Source organism: Monosiga brevicollis, genomic scaffold (genome assembly GCF_000002865.3).
Source record: "Monosiga brevicollis MX1 MONBRscaffold_4 genomic scaffold, whole genome shotgun sequence".
NCBI classification, from domain to species: Eukaryota; class Choanoflagellata; order Craspedida; family Salpingoecidae; genus Monosiga; species Monosiga brevicollis.
Window position 1 is genome coordinate 1149748 of NW_001865041.1, and position 15290 is coordinate 1165037.

General features: G+C 54.5%; 6 protein-coding genes across 6 annotated transcripts in view; 3 read left to right on the forward strand and 3 right to left on the reverse strand.

The window, feature by feature from the left end:
- Nucleotides 1-270: 270 nt before the first annotated feature.
- On the forward strand, nucleotides 271-1319 carry MONBRDRAFT_2660 (uncharacterized protein; the record flags this gene model as incomplete). The annotated part of the gene is made up of 5 exons (XM_001743653.1): nucleotides 271-380; nucleotides 471-558; nucleotides 686-768; nucleotides 864-1053; nucleotides 1146-1319. Coding segments are annotated over 5 exons (645 nt in total), but the record flags the coding sequence as incomplete, so codon positions are not given.
- Nucleotides 1320-1559: 240 nt separating this feature from the next.
- On the reverse strand, nucleotides 1560-5016 carry MONBRDRAFT_20027 (uncharacterized protein). Its single transcript, XM_001743896.1, has 15 exons — nucleotides 4859-5016; nucleotides 4660-4727; nucleotides 4524-4568; nucleotides 4298-4392; nucleotides 4063-4188; nucleotides 3937-3982; nucleotides 3750-3836; nucleotides 3602-3659; nucleotides 3412-3504; nucleotides 3156-3239; nucleotides 2993-3053; nucleotides 2850-2907; nucleotides 2617-2685; nucleotides 2375-2499; nucleotides 1560-2274 (listed from the first exon to the last, which is right to left on the reverse strand). The coding sequence occupies exons 2-15, from the start codon at nucleotides 4696-4698 to the stop codon at nucleotides 1965-1967; spliced, it is 1296 nt and encodes a 431-aa protein (XP_001743948.1). The 5' UTR covers nucleotides 4699-4727; nucleotides 4859-5016; the 3' UTR covers nucleotides 1560-1964.
- A 1724-nt stretch (nucleotides 5017-6740) lies between these two features.
- MONBRDRAFT_23528 (uncharacterized protein) lies at nucleotides 6741-7609 on the forward strand (the record flags this gene model as incomplete). The annotated part of the gene is made up of 2 exons (XM_001743654.1): nucleotides 6741-7184; nucleotides 7316-7609. The coding sequence occupies 2 exons, from the start codon at nucleotides 6741-6743 to the stop codon at nucleotides 7607-7609; spliced, it is 738 nt and encodes a 245-aa protein (XP_001743706.1).
- Nucleotides 7610-8378: 769 nt separating this feature from the next.
- MONBRDRAFT_3633 (uncharacterized protein) lies at nucleotides 8379-8591 on the reverse strand (the record flags this gene model as incomplete). Its single annotated transcript, XM_001743897.1, has 1 exon — nucleotides 8379-8591. A coding segment is annotated over one exon (213 nt), but the record flags the coding sequence as incomplete, so codon positions are not given.
- A 2752-nt stretch (nucleotides 8592-11343) lies between these two features.
- MONBRDRAFT_451 (uncharacterized protein) lies at nucleotides 11344-14115 on the reverse strand (the record flags this gene model as incomplete). Its single annotated transcript, XM_001743898.1, has 8 exons — nucleotides 11344-11811; nucleotides 12167-12327; nucleotides 12511-12663; nucleotides 12770-12902; nucleotides 13041-13163; nucleotides 13306-13415; nucleotides 13531-13799; nucleotides 13913-14115. Coding segments are annotated over 8 exons (1620 nt in total), but the record flags the coding sequence as incomplete, so codon positions are not given.
- A 998-nt stretch (nucleotides 14116-15113) lies between these two features.
- MONBRDRAFT_23531 (uncharacterized protein) overlaps nucleotides 15114-15290 on the forward strand; it is a gene marked incomplete at both ends in the record, with an annotated part of 5407 nt that continues 5230 nt past the window's right edge. Inside the window, one exon of the mRNA XM_001743655.1 lies at nucleotides 15114-15223. Coding sequence (XP_001743707.1) covers nucleotides 15114-15223 — 110 coding nt within the window. The remainder of the gene's footprint in view (nucleotides 15224-15290) is intronic.

Sequence of the window (15290 nt, forward strand, 5' to 3'; positions counted from 1 at the left end):
TCGAGCGTGCATCCGTGCGACCCCTCAAAGCGATTGGATCGGGACAGGTTCGCATCGATTCGAAGAAGGTTCCCTTTGTCTGGTGGTATGCGCCATGTTGTGGGTGTTCAGAGGCTCATAGTGCTGCGCTGACACCACCACACCGCATATCAATGTGTCATGTAGTTTGGGGTGGTCTTTCGGGCCCAACGCACTGTGGATAGCGGGGCCACCACGTTGTGTGCTGTCAAAATGCTTCGCAAGGGCACGCCGCAGGAGGACTTTTTGAGCTTTCTGCAAGAGGCTGAGATTATGGCTCAGTTTCAGCACCCTCATGTCGTTGAGCTGCAAGGAGTCTGTCTGCAAGAGCAGCCCTGGCTCTTGATTCAGGAGCTTTCAAGGTTTGGCACGAGCCCGACCGAGCCAGGCTATGCAACTCATTGGCAAGTGGCCCCTCACTTGGCGGGTCATGACCTCTTTTTGGGCACTAGTTATGGAGACTTTGACAACGTCTTACGCACGGCACGCATGCGAGATATGGCCTTGACTCAGACTGAAGCCCTGCACTTTATCAACCAGGTTAGATGGCATCAAAGGAGAACAGAGGAGAAGGAGGAGGAAATCGCGTCTTTGTGTGCGCGCGAAAAGGGCTGGGCAGACATTTTTGGTGCGCTCACCATTCTCCACTTTTATTTGCAAATCGTAGCTGGCGGCAGCCTGCTCCTATGTTCTGAGCAAAGGTGTTCTTCATCTCGACATTGCTGCACGCAACTTGCTTCTTTTTGAAAGGTCAGCTGACAAGTTTTGTCCTTTTTCGTTCTGCCGTACACCAGGTGCCCGCCTGACTGCATACTGCCATACTGGCATCTTATTGTTTGCTGCAGGAACACACTAAAGTTGGCTGACTTTGGGAATGCCCGGCAGTTGCCTCAAGGCAAAAAGTACATTCAGTTGGAGGAGCCACCAAAAGTTGCCGCACGCTGGCTTGCTGTTGAAGCAATGACACAACTCCGGTTTAGCGAGGCTAGCGATGTTTGGGCTGCTGCTGTAGCAGCGTGGGAAATTCTTTCCATGGTGCGTTTCCACCGTACCATGTGCACTCTCCTCGCCTCTCCTTTCAAGTAACTTTGAGTTCACGTGCGCGGGCGCCTGCGTTGTGTTGGCAGGGGACCAAGCCCTACCCGGACACACACTTTTTGCAAGTCATGCGCGTTGTCGTTGCGGGTGAGCGGTTACCGCAAACCGAACTGTGCAGCGATGATCTGTATGCATTGCTTCTCAAATGCTGGGATGTTAAGCCCGACCGTCGCCCCAGCTTTGCCGACCTCTTGACAAAGGTCACCAAGCTTTTAAGAAGTAGCCCCGAGCCTCTCACGCGTGATGTGGGGCACGAAATTCGGGGTCATATCCATGCCAAGAGTCGGCGCGTCATCCCTGCCGCTGAATAAGGGTGGAAGGAGAGGGTTGGTCTCTGAAGGCGGCGTTCTGTTGTATTTATCATGTATCCACTGTACTCACATGTCAAATCATGTCTTTATGAACTCACATGTCAAGGAGCTTCTTTGATTGCAGTCGCAACTGTGTTGAAAATCGATTGGCAATTGTCCCGTGTGGCAAAACGATGCAAACAGCAACCACACAGTCAAAGTCGTCCCAACACAGCTAAAAGTTGCACAATGCCGAAGAAAAGTTCAGAGCAAGCAAATGGGGAAGCACAAAAACTGAGCAAGGAGAGGTGAAATCCCAGGCAAGAGAAGGAAGGCAAGTGAAAATGGGGGAAAACTAACACGAACGGCACACAGTATTGACACATCATCGTGGAGTGTTTCAGGTAAGAGCTTCGAGGACGAGGAAAACGAAAACAGTGCAGACAAGAACGGAGTCGTGAAAAAACAATCAAACATTCAAGAAAAAAAAAGGAAAAGAACCGAGGGACGGGTGGGTAAATGATGTGGATCGAGTCAGGAGAACACGTGCTTTGTGGTTTACTGACGCGGAGGAACAATGATCATAGCCTCGCGCGCTGGGCCAACACCAATCCACTTGACAGGGACACCGCTCAACTCTTCGACTTTGCGAACATAAGCCTGGGCCTGTGTGGGCAGGGCTTCAAAGTCGCGAATCTCAGAAATGTTGGTCTGCCAGCCAGGCATGTCAACGTACTCAACCTCGACCTCATTCAGAACCTGCTGTGATGCAGGCATGCCCAGCAGCGCCTCTCCGCCCTTCTTGTACGCGACGGCAATCTTGATTGTCTCCAGCTCATCCAACACATCCAACTTCGTCAAGCAGATTCTGCACGAAAACGGAGGTCATGGAAGGTGGTTCATGCATGAGGGAGCGTCGGGCCACGATCAAAGAGTTGTGATGGCTGAAACAATGGAGTCAAACGCACTTGGTGACGCCATTGATCATGCAAGCATAGTTGACCACCATCATATCGAGCCAGCCGCAGCGACGCTTGCGCCCCGTGGTCACACCATATTCATGGCCCTTGGTTTGAAGGTAGTTGCCAACCTCCTGCAAAGGTCCCCCAGGCCAAACACAAAAGCGGGCCAATGGTCAAATGCAATGGCGCGGAGCGGCAAAGTGAAGCAGGCGCGGCCAATTGGAAGTGGGAAGACAGCTTGTACCAACCGCAAAGTCTTCAGTGGGGAAAGCGCCATCACCAACTCGCGTGGTGTATGCCTTGACAACGCCGTAGACCTGTTCATCAATGATGAGAGGTGAATTTGAAAAGTAACAACCCCAAGGAAAAAAAAAAAAATTGCCGAAATTCCTCCTGTCCTCCGTCCTCTCAAGAACAAGGCCAGATTGACAGATCAAGGTGATAGCCCTAGCCTGGATGCAGGTGCAACGCCGGTACTTACATCACCAACGGCTTGCGGAGGCAAACCCAGGCCGGTACAAATGCCACCCACACAGCAGCTAACCCCAAAGAGACCCCAGGTAAGTCCCATGAGACTTGAACACCTTCCTTTGAAGTGCGCTGGAATTTCCTCAATCAACTGACCTTGAGGAGGTGACGTAGGGATAAGTACCAAAATCAAGATCCAGCATGGTTGCATTGGCACCTGTGCACATCGAGCAATGGGTCGTTACACTGATGTCGAGGCGGCGGGGCATTGAACTAGCTCTGCAACGCGACGCTGAAAGAAAATTTGCCTGCGCCATACCTTCTAAAAGGACACGCTTGTTCTCCTTGAGGTAGCGGTGGACCAAAAGGGTGGTGTCGGTAACCATGGGTCGCACTTTCTCGGCTAAAAAAGGTCCGGCCGGTCAACAACAAAACGAAAGAGGGTCATCAGCCTGGCGCGGTGATGCTCAAGTATAGCGCAAATGATCTTAAGAATTGGGAAGAGCTTTGGAAAAGAGTGCAAGGGAGCAGCCTGTGCACTTGAGGCAAGGGAGAGCGGGGGGAAACAGGCGTACCGTATCCTTCAAAGGCCTTGAGCTGAGCATCCACATCCACTTCAAGAGAAGGAAACAACTTTTGGTAGTGCTCCACGACTTGCAAAAACTTTTCTGTGGTGTTCCATCAGCAGGACCGTGAGCATTCTTGCGTGGGTCAGCAGGCTCTTGACTTGGGAAGATCATGTCACCACAGTGCGCAGGGACCAACGCTTGAAGATGCCAAAGTCGCCCATGAGATCGCAAACGCGCAGGCCGTGACGAATAGCCTGACAATAGTCATGGGCATGAAGGCATTGCGTGGTTCGCGTGAGGGGAAGGCGCAGTATTCAGTCAGATCTATGTCATGCTAGGCGCACCTTGGACGAGTAGGTTGGACCAATACCCTTCTTGGTGGTGCCAATTTTATCCAGCCCACGTTCTTCTTCCTTCATACCATCCACTTTCTGTCAAACGGGGCGGGTGGTTACGCGGGTCGAGAGTCAGATGAGCACGAGGTGCAGTGGGGTGAGCAATCAGAGCTGGGCCTAAGCGAGGCCAACCAACTTGGTGCAGGTCAAGAACGAGGTGGGCACGGTCAGAGATCTTCAGGCTGTGGAGATGAATGAAGGGGAGGGTGAGTAATGTCACGACCATATTGAAGCCACGCTCGATGCTGTTCAGGCAGCTCACCGTGACTGCCAACCCTGAAGGTGTGGGCCCTTGGCCATGTTCTTCTCGACCTCTTCATAAAGACCGGGCAGGTGGATGACAACGCCATTGCCAATCACACAATCGCACTTGGCGTGGCCAATACCACTGACGCAGATGGTGGCGAAGAGGCGGGAAGGTGAGGCTCGAGCCGCCCCGACGGGTGGTGAAAAACAACGGCCGAGGGTTTGGGCTTGACAACGGGATTCCAGCTTACCTGGGCAACAGGTGAAAGTCGTAGCTGATGTTATCGACCACGACCGTGTGACCAGCATTGTTACCGCCGGCAAAGCGGGCCACCACATCGGCGTCCTGATCATGAAAGAGCACGATTTGATAGGGTGAAGGCAGAGGATGAGCCCCCCGCAACCGCGCAATGTTGAATGGGATCGGCTGGGCACATGGCTGTCATGACGAAGGCAGATCGCGTTCATAGCTCGTACCTCGGCTAGAACGTCAACAAGTTTGCCTTTGCCTTCATCGCCCCACTACACCAGCGCCACGGTCAGGTCGGGGACGAGGGGCGTTTGAGGGCAGTTCACGTTGCTAGCCAGCTGACTGGCAGTTCACCTTCCGTACCTGAAGGCCGAGGACGACAGCGACCTTTTGCTGAGCCATCGCGGCTGATTCGGTAATGTACAAGGGAACTGCGTGGCAGAGACGGGGTTTCAGGAGTGCCAGGGTGTGTGAGACGGGTGCCACCCAACTTCACCGTCGGCCATTGAGAGCGAGCCGGCACGAGAATAAACGAGGATGGCACAAAAATGCACAAATCTACCAGAGGTCAGCCCCAACCAAGTATCCAACCGCCACAGCGCTTGGCAATGTCAACCGAGCAAGCGAACGTGCTTTGCCGGAGGGAGCGCTGAACCCGCAAGCCAGGCAAGCCAGGCGGCGGCAAAAGCAGCAAGATGAGGCGAGCAAGTTGGGAAAAAAAAGGAAGGAACAAATAGAGGGTGTTGTTGTGGCAGCCCGGTTGATCAGAGAGGGGCTGTGCTGGCGCTCAGAATACCCCTGGAGGAAAGGCAATCCTCAAGCGGATTCAGAGATGAGGTCCCTGGTTGGAGTTGTCAGATAAAACGAGGCGTGGTCTGTCACTCCTTGCGAAACCGCCTGTCAATTGTCGACAAACGGCATCAGCTGCATGTGCCTGGATGTCGCAAGCCCCAACTGCTTTACCCTCACCATGTAACACTACCACAACGGCCACTGTGCGACTGTGGAGGGATCGTGACCACAGAACCTGTGTTGTCAGCAAAAGTGTGGCTTGCAAGCGGTTCGAGCCGGTGGCCTGGGAGACTACCAAATGTCCATCCTGGCCGCCACTGAGAAGAAAAGACGAAGAAGACCAGAGGGGAAAAATAGGGGTTAAAGTGATTCAAAAATTGACCCCGCCCGCGACCTGCTTGAACCTGAGCCTTTGGATTTTATTTTCTCGCCCAAAGTTGCGCCCCGCCCGGACCCGATTGACCGTTCCGTGAGTTCTTGCGACCTCTTGTGCTTGGTCGTTGTGATGGTAGCTCAGCTTGGGAACAGGGTGTATGTGTGTGTGTGTGTGTGTGTGTGTGTGTGTGTGTGTGTGTGTGTGTGGGCGCGCGCTGGTTGCGGGTGCTGGTCTTGCGGCCGTCCAACAGGGTTTCTGGAAGGTCCAATGCAGCCCTGCTACTGCCCTCGTGTGTCCGTCTTCTGCTCGCTGCCTTGCATATGAGCCAGCCAGCGCGCTGCCCGTGCGCGCGGTAACCCTGACCTCGGGTCGCCGCGCCGGGGCTCGGGTCGAGCTCCAGGAGAAGGCCAAACATGAGCGGCGGGGGAGGGCATATGCATTGCACTTGGGGCTTTAAAAGAGGGGCAGGGTGAGGATGGTGGCTTCACGTTACAGGTTTTCGAAAGCGAAGCCCCTCACCTGCCAGTCTCGTCTGTTGCTGCACACTGGGGAAGATCGTATTCTGTTCATGCTGAGCACCCTGGCGCTGGCTTACGTCCAGTGCTCAGCTACGCATCAGCTTACCCTTTGTTTTGCCTGCATTTTGCTTGCCTCACCGTTACTGCCTCGCTGGCCACCGCCATTTGCTAGACGATGTTTGCTCGGCTTGCCTCGCGCACCCTGTCTCGTCAGGTACGTCCTGACTCCAGGGGCCACAATTCTAATTTTTTTCAGGCTTTGCAACGTTTTATCAGATGTCCCAGACATTTTTTTTTGCCCTGAAGGCCCAGTAACCACTTGATTTTCATGGTTTCACGTCCCCCGCGTGCTTGCGCACAGGTCCGTTGGGCCTCGACCACCGTCGAGTCAGCCTCGGAGATCCCGGTTCGTAGCTTCTGCTTGGTGTCTTGAACTACAAGCGCCCCAGCCGTTGCCATTGTCTCTTTTGCTTTGAGGCTCTCCGATCGATAACGCGTCCTTCTCGTCTTTGAACGTGTCTTCCCCTGCAGCAATGGAAGCGTCTCGCAGGCTCGGCTGCTATCCTGGCCACTGGCTGCACGGCCGCTGTTCTGCTCGAGGTGTGTCCCTGCCTTGCGCTCGACCTTGTTTAGGGATTGCTTCGGCAGCATTGCCATCAGCTAGGCGACCCTGATCGTGGCCTTGACAAGGTGACTGCGCATTTTTTATTGCCCAATTGGTCTCACGCCCCACCGCCCGTGTGATCTTTTCGCAGGAGATGCAATCCGTGTCGGCTGAAGACTTGGAGCTTCATCCCCCGGCATACCCTTGGGAGCACAACGGTCTGCTCAGCACCTTTGACCACGCCTCTATTCGTCGTGGTCACCAGGTCTACCAGCAGGTCTGCTCGGCCTGCCACAGCATGGAGCTGATTGCATACCGTAACCTCGTGGGTGTCTGCTACAACGAGGACGAGGCCAAGGAATTGGCTGCCGAGCAAATGTTCGAGGATGGACCCGATGATGCTGGCAACATGTTCAAGCGCCCCGGCAAGCTTGCTGATTATTTCCCCAAGCCCTTCCCCAATGAGGAGGCCGCCCGTGCCGCCAACGGCGGTGCTTACCCTCCGGATCTCTCCCTCATTGTCAAGGCCCGCCACGGTCGCGAGGATTACATCTTTTCAATCCTTACTGGTTACTGCGACGCCCCTGCTGGTGTTGAGGTTTGTCAATGTCAAGCACTTTTCTCCTGACCATGTTATTTCATTCTCAAACCTTGAGGCTTGAGCAATCGCAAACTCGTTCATTCACTGTTATCACCTCCCCCCACCCCCCTCTCTTGTTGTGTTGTTAGCTCCGCGATGGTCTCTATTTTAACCCCTACTTCTCAGGCCAGGCCATTGGTATGGCCCCTCCCCTTTACAACGAGCAGATTGAGTTTGAGGATGGCACTCCTGCCTCAGTTAGCCAGATGGCCAAGGATGTTGTCACCTTCCTGACCTGGGCCGCAGAGCCCGAGCACGATGACCGCAAGCGCATGGGCATGAAGTCCATCGTGCTTCTCAGCTTTGTCGCTGCCGGTCTCTGGTACTACAAGCGACACAAATGGACTGTTCTCAAGAACCGTGTCATCCAGTACAAGCCTTAAGCTGCCAGTGGCATTGATGGTGTAACTTCGTCCCCACCAGCTTTTTCTTACCTCCTTGTTGTGTCCACGCTTTCTTTCTCTCTTTTTTTTTTTTCTCTTGGCCACCTATCGCTCGTGTGCGCCTGTGCGTGCCTGTTGTCTGTTTTCCATGTTTGCTACCCTCTTAGTCTGGGTCTTGAGATCTTTGCTCATGATGATGCCTTTTCGCTTGGAAAGCCAAAGAGGCCACTCATCACCTTTAGCAGCCCAGCTCCTCCCGTGCCGCACCCCGCCCAGACGGTGGCACATGCTTTTTTGCTTCCTTTCTTTTTCATGCATTTTTTTGCCTCTTAACCACCTCTCCTGTGCCTCCTTTTCCTACCCCACCGAACATCCAAACTCTTGCCGCCTTTCCCATGACCTTGCGACCACAGTCGGTTTTGCTCGGTTGGCCCAGCAAGTATTGAAATAATTCAAGCCATAAAAATCGATTCAAACATGTCGGACTTGCCTTGCTATCCAAATCCCGCATTCAGCGATAAACGGGATGAGTTTCCGCTGGGAGGAGTGGGACGTCGGGGTCTGATGATACGGCCAGATTACCTGCCAGGCTACATGGGGGCGTGTCGTCTCGAAACAAGGGACGTCGTAGTTTTTTTTCAGAAGCATTGACAACAGTATGGGCCGGCTGCGCGCTCTTGGCCCGTGTCCGTTTGACCTTTGGGGAATACACGGGCTGTGGTCCAAGCGTCTCGGTCTCGACCGTGTCTTCTTGTGCAGGGGGTTGGCTGGCAAAGACCATCCGCATATCACCCACGAGGTGCAGGGCACCGCGGCTATTGGTCTCAAGCTGAAGATGGATTGAGTAGGTCAGGACTCGACGTGTCTCGGTGTTGGCTCGCCGTACATATGTGCGCTGGCGCAGAAATGTTCGGCTACCGGCTGGCATGTCCTGCAGGTTATAAGGGACCAAGAACACCTTGACACCCGTGTGCTCCGGGTTGCTCACGACGACTTGCACGCTACCCCTTCGCGCAAGACGGTACCTGCCGCGTGGTCGTTGACCTTCAAGGGCGGCTCGTAGGTTGACGTGGGCCACGTATGGTGGCATCCAGCCTTGGTCCGTCCGACTCAAAGGCTCTACAAAATGTGCCTTGAGGGCAAACTTGACCTGGCGCAGATCTGCACCGGGCCCCGTGCCGGCGATCTTACACGTAAAGCCCACCACTGGCGTGCGCTTGCTGCTGGGCACAGCATTCCCCAGCAGTGATTCCTATGATGGCATGAGCACCAGTGAGTGCGACCAAGGGGGCAGCGGCAAAATTTGAGCGCGGTGCATGAGACGACGGCAACGAGTCTGTTCGGGTCAGGCGTAGCAAGCAAACAACTCCACCTCGGGCCACGGGACATACCTCGAGGCTAGGGCGAAAGGCCCCCGCAACTTTGACAAAGGGGGGTTGATCGGCCACGGTAGCAGTGGGTCGCAGCGGCGGAATGTGTCCCAGGGAGCGTCGGGGCGGCGAGATCAGTCCCTGCAGGGCTAGCGAGTGTGTAGGAAGAAGGTTGTCCTCCCGTTCTGGGCTCACGGCCAGCCCCGTCATGCACCGAAGGCGGCTGGGATGCGTTGGGCTGTGGCGAGGTGGGGTCAGGCCGTATGACTCAAGTGTTGGGCTGAGAAGTGCCAGTTCCAGTTCATCGCGAGTCTCGGGCTGGGTCAAAGTGCGGCGCACTGGGGTTGCAGGCACCGAAATTGGCGCTGCGGCGTCATGCTCTTTTCGAGATGGTTTCGGCAGTGACCCTCTCGCACCAAGAGTCGAGGGCGCTTCAGTCGAGTCGGCCGATGGGAAAAACGTGCCAAAGGCCAACGGTGAGCGCTGGGGCGATGTAGGTGGCGACAAGGCACTCAAACGATGTGAGGTACAACACCGGTTCTGTGCCAGTTCCTCTGGCTGCTCTGGCTGCTTGGGCACGGTCGGTCGCGTTTCACGGGGCAGCTGCGGGCTGGCGCGCAAAGATTCAGCTGATTGAGCAGACGCAGTCGCCTCCTTGGGCTGTCTTTTGCTTTGTGCAGCAAACAGAGTCAAGGCTACGGTGGCCCAGCCTGACGGCGTGGCTACCCTGGCCTGCGGCAGGGTGGTACGGCGCCATTGGGAATTCTTCAGAAGCTGTGGCAGCAAATCAAGGGCAGCCGGCAGCGCGAGGGGTAGCACGCGACAGTGTGTTTTATCCGCTTGCTGGCTCAAGGTCGAAAAGTGTAGCACAGAGTTGACCGCGGCCTGCGCTGCCATTTGCGTCGCGCGGGCATGGCTTGCGTCGAGCTCGGGACGCGCCTGCGTTGGCTGCAACACCGGGTTGCCCACGCCCGGCGTGGATGTCAAACCATCCGCACTCAGTTCGAGAAATTCCGCTGTGATTTTATCGGGAAAAATGACTTGGGCCAACCAGACTTCAGCCGAGTTCCATTGCGGTTCAGAGGACGTGGTTGACTCAAAGTTTTCAGAAGCCTCCACGCGCAAAGCAAAGCCGTCCACGGAAATGTCGCGCGGAGCCAATTTGTGACCAATGTCATCTGTCTGAGCATCTCCCTGCGCTGGCACGCTCCGCGCAGCCGCAATCTGCCGAGCGACGGCCTCCAAGTAGGCAAGGCAATCGATGGCCGGAGAATGGCGCATTTGGCTTGCTCGGCGCGAACATTGCGCCGTCGGAGTTGGGTGAAGCAACGCAGGAGTCGTGCTGCTGTCGGAGGAGCGTGTGGCCTGGAAGCAGCCAAGACGAGGCGGCAACTTGGATCGCGGGGCCATTTGGCTGCTTGCGCCCTGCAAGGGCATGGGGCCGTCCGTCGGCATGGCTGGCAATGCTGGTAGTGGAGGGCTGGTCGCCCCAGCAGACCCCGAAACCCACACCACTCAGCGCTTTGGCAGGGAAAAGGAGCCTACGCTTTGTTGCCCAGACATGAACCAGGTGCCCAAACGTTGGGAGCGTGTTTGTGCACTCGCACCCGCAAGCCGTCGCCTATTTTGGCCGTTCAACGAGTGACGACAATGGCCGCCAGCGCCGACGAACGTTGCGCTTCAACCTGACCAGAAGCGCCGCAGGCTGATTGACTGATGATGAGATTGCTTTTTGATGATGTTGTTGAGCGATGATGCGGTCAAACAAATGGTACAAGAGCAGAAGCAACAACAACAAGAGAGAGAGAGAGAGAGAGTGTGTGTGTGTGCACACGCAACCCCCTCCCTTCCTTGTTCCCGGCAGATGTCATCATTTTTGTCTTGAGACTCACACAAGTTTGTGTCGTCACGCGTGTGGGTCGACAATCAACACGACCGCTTGCAAACCCGACATGATGGGAGGTGCAGTGAGTCAAAGAGTAAAGAATCGATTCTTTCGAGCACAAGGCGTAGGGCAGACAATCGCAGATGGGTTGCCATAGACATGAACATCGGACATGAACATAAGACACACGCGCACATCTGCTCGAACAGTCATGTGTACAGGCTGGCACGCCAGGAAAGGCAGGTCCAAGTCAAACAATACAGTGTGCGTGCACTTTGATTGCACGACAAAATCCATCCCGTGGCGTTTTCTTACACACTACCATAACACTTTTTAATGTCCTCAAGCTGCAAAGCCATCATCAAGATTTATTGTTGTGAGACAGTGAAATTGAAGAAAAGAAAAAAAAAGAAAAAAAAAGAAAGAAGGAAAAAGCAGTACAGGGGATGCCCATAGCAAGCACGACCAGGTGCGCGACTGACCATGCGCTTGCTGTCCTGAACGTAGTCAATCGGAACAGCCGAGGCAACACTGACGCGCAGGCGCGATTGGTCATTGTACGTGTCTGTGCGGGCCCGGCAGCGGAATGTCCAGGTCTTAAAAGTGGCATCCGCCAGCGCAGTTGTGAAGCGGGGGTCGCTGTTAGCCGACCAGGAACCAATTTCGTCTGCCGAGTGGCCCAGGACGCTCTCAGCCACCTCTGAAAAGGACTGCAGCCACTGAGAGCCGCTAAAGTCACCAATGCTGAACGAGGTCAAGAGTCGGTACTTGAATTCCTTGTAGCTCTTGGCGCACTTTTGGCACTCATAGCTGCCATCACTCTCCTCAACCACCTTCTTGTTACAAGTTGGGCAAGCCTGATAGTAAATGTTGTCCGACTTGACGTATAGAATAGTGCCCGTCACTTGAAAAGCAACGCTCTTGTCGTCAGGCAGACCCACCGTGGCCTCCTACGCTCGACATGACGAGACAACAGCCACCCCAAAGCGAACAAGCAGATGCATCCATGAGCTGAGATGATTGAAAGCTCCCCACGCGTAAACAAAAGAAGGAAGATTTACACCTCACAGAAGGAACACGGGCATGTGCGGAGACACATGCCATGTACAATCACCCGATAGTTTGAAACGCCAGTCAACTCGACACTCGCGAGAGCAGTGATCAGGGAGACAGCGGTTGGTCGCACCTTGAATTGGCTAATGCTGACCACAGGCGCGTCGCTGATGCCAGAATTGCGTACTGTGAGTGTCTTGGGTGCACTGTTCACACCTTCCATGTCATACCTGCCGGGCATGATCAAACAGTGAGATGCCAGAATTGTCGGGCGTTCCATTTGTCAAACCCCATGCACACCCTGCTCCGTGATCCAAAAATCAGTACGCACCAGCCCTTCAGCTCATGAGCTTCCTTCAAGTCGGGGTTGATGCTGTAGTTGCTGTTGCTTGCCACCGACAGAGAGCGGCCTGCAGCGAGAGGGTACAGCCATAAGCACGAGCCCGAAGAAATTTGCCTCCCCGCGATCATCACGCCGCCGCATCACGCCGCCGCCACTACCACCACCACCACCACCAAAAAAACAAAAAACAAAAAAAAAACAAACAAAAAAAAACAAAAAAAAAACAAAGCTCAAGACAGTGTGAACGCACCGTTAAAGTCAGAGATACGAGCAGCTTTGATGGCCATGACCACACCAGGGTGACCTCCGGCGTCGACAAATCCCTCAGCTTCCTTGCCCCACAGCGTGCAGGAAAGCGAGACATTGTCCTTGTCAACAAGTGTCACCTCACGCTTGGATAGTTCTGCGGTCAACCAATCGATGACAGCGCACCTTCAACAGTGAGCATGTTCACGACTGCAGCAAAAGCCAAGGATTCACGGGCAGTCCTAAAAATTCGTAAAACATACCCTTTTGTGCTGCACGCGTGACAATGGTGGTAACATCGGCCACCTCCTTGATCACGGCCAGGATATCGGCGAATGCCATTGTGTCGCGAGTAATCGGCATGGCCTCCAATTCAGCAAAGGACTTGAAGTTGTACTGTAAGAGCCGGCAAAGGTGGAGGCGATGAGAAAAAAGGACCACCAGATCGGCCCTGTGGATGAGCAGCGCTCTGTATTGGGCAAAAGGGCTCAGCCATGTGCGATGGGACATGAGACATGCCTTTTGTTGGGGCACCGCACCCATGTCCTTGGATTCGGTGACGGTGGTCGTGGAGTCAAACGTGATTTCATATTCATGACTGAGCTGGTTGAAACGGCGGTTCTTGGGTTTGATGCGCCCACCCTGAATCATGTACACCTGTATGTGCCAAACAGCATAGAAGAGATGGTACAAAGATGGACAGTGTCAGTCAGCTGGATCATTCTAAAAAAAAAAACAAAAAACAAAAACAAAAAATAACAACAAAGTAAAACAAAGCATAAAAACAAAGGGCGCTGACCTTGTTCTTCTCAAACAACGGGTAGAGGCGATCGCAGTCAGCGTTGAAGCCGGTGGCCCGAATTTCACCCGAGGCATCGACCAGATCGACCGAGAAAATCTTGCCCTCACCTGTGTGCATCAACCCGAAGCAGCACGGCAGACACGAATTTGAGCAGACACAACCTGACCAGGTCAAGCTCTGACATTGTGTTCGGCAGGATGTGGCAGGGGCATGAGCACGTACCACGATCCGAGTTGTAGGTGCGAATCGGGGGCTTGGCAACCACGCGGACGCGGATGGCCCAGCGACGATCATAGGGGTTGAGCGACGTGAGAGGAATGGCACGGTCGTCTCCACCAAAGGCGGGCAGAGGCGTCTTGGCTGAAGCTTTGCGATAAGGGTTCTCGGGGGAAGCGTGCTTGGCCGCGTTGGTGGGGGCCTCGGTTGACGCCGTGGTACTCGCTGTCGCCGCCGATGACTCCCCAGCCGCAGCACCGCTGGCGCTGTCCACGCTTTCCGGGTTGCCTGATGTTACAAGGAGCGCAAACGCGGCGGCATGGCAGAAAAACAAGGGGCAGTTTAGGCAAACGGGAGTTGAATTCACGCGTATATATTCCGACGTGACGTACCAATGACCCCATCGTAGTCTGAAGCCACGACCTCAACGTCCAGCAGAATAAGAATGCGACGGTTGGATACGAGGTTGCACACGCCCTGCTTCACCCGCACGATCGAGTTGACCCGGATGTAGTCGTTTTGAATCAAGTTGTTGAGCTGTGTGGCCAGCATTGCCGAGTTGTGCTTGTACTTGCCATCGCTGATGCTCAAGCTGCATGGCGTCCACGTCCCGACGATGTCAGTCAGTGCGTGGTACGCTTGGCGAAAACGAACTGCGAAAAAAGCCGGGCCAATGCTGTTGTTCGCACTCACCGATAGCGGTCGGGCTTGTCGGATCCGGGCTTGGAAGGGATTTGCTTGTACGACTGCGACATGTTCCGGTCGCAAGGTGAGCACAGTAGGACAAGCCACCAATAGCAAGCGACTCGAGGCGAGCGCGACATGTCTATGGAACCTACCACAACTTGAACGATGCCTGAGGGGATTTCGCCCTGCTCAGCCACCATCTTTTGGACCAGATTTGGGGTCAGGTCCACGCTCATGGTGCCGGTGTGCTTGATCTCTGCCAACTGCAAAGGAGACGAACAAAAAGGTATATCTGACGAGCCACCAAGTCAAGTCGAGACCCGCCGATCACGAAGCGTCGTTCAAGGCAACCGAGTCGACTCTACAAATGGAAGAAAAAAAACACACACACACACAACACACACGCAAAAAAAAAAAAAAACCGCGCGCGTGTGTTGTTGATGCAGCGACTCACTGCAAGTTTTCGTCGACAAATTCGTCTCCTGAAAAGCGCGCGAAACGCTTTGAGTGGTCTGCATGAAGAAAAACGGATTATAACGGCTACTTTCTGAGCCAAATATCTGAATTGGTTTACATTGAAAAAGCGAGACAGGGTGATAGTAGTTTTAAAATCTGACAATCAGCCGTTAACTGGCCACAGTCTGTGAAAGCATGTATCACTCTGTGTCAGTTTTTACACCTTGAACGATACTTGTTCTCTGCAAAAAAACTGGCGCTGAGACCGTTACAACTTGAGAGAGGAAAAAAAAAAAACCGCGCAGTTTCAGTCCACACACACACACACACACACACACACACATCTCTTCTTTCTTGTGTTCGGAACCTGGCGCCATCGTTTGCGGTGGAACTGGCGCATTTTTTACGGCTTGATTGTGTGCTTTGGTCCTTTGTCGCGGGACAAGATGGCCCCCACACCGACAATGGCCACCGCGGTACCCGCTGAGGATGCCACACCCAAGCCTCGCGCCCTTTATGGCGAAGGCATCACGCTGGTTGCCTTTGATCGGCAGGGGTACGCGTTCATGCTTCTGCCTCAAGATTGCCCCCGCCCTTTGCTTGCTGCCCCCCCCCCCCCCCCC

Bases quoted from the DNA above. Each gene is read 5' to 3' on its own strand.
- MONBRDRAFT_20027 (XM_001743896.1), bottom strand. From the start codon at position 4,698: ATGGCTCAGCAAAAGGTCGCTGTCGTCCTCGGCCTTCAG. The intron at 4,189-4,297 runs GTAAGCTGGAAT...CATCTGCGTCAG, and splicing joins GACTTTCACCTGTTGCCCAG to TGGTATTGGCCACGCCAAGT. The intron at 3,505-3,601 runs GTTGGTCCCTGC...GGAACACCACAG, and splicing joins CGACTTTGGCATCTTCAAGC to AAAAGTTTTTGCAAGTCGTG.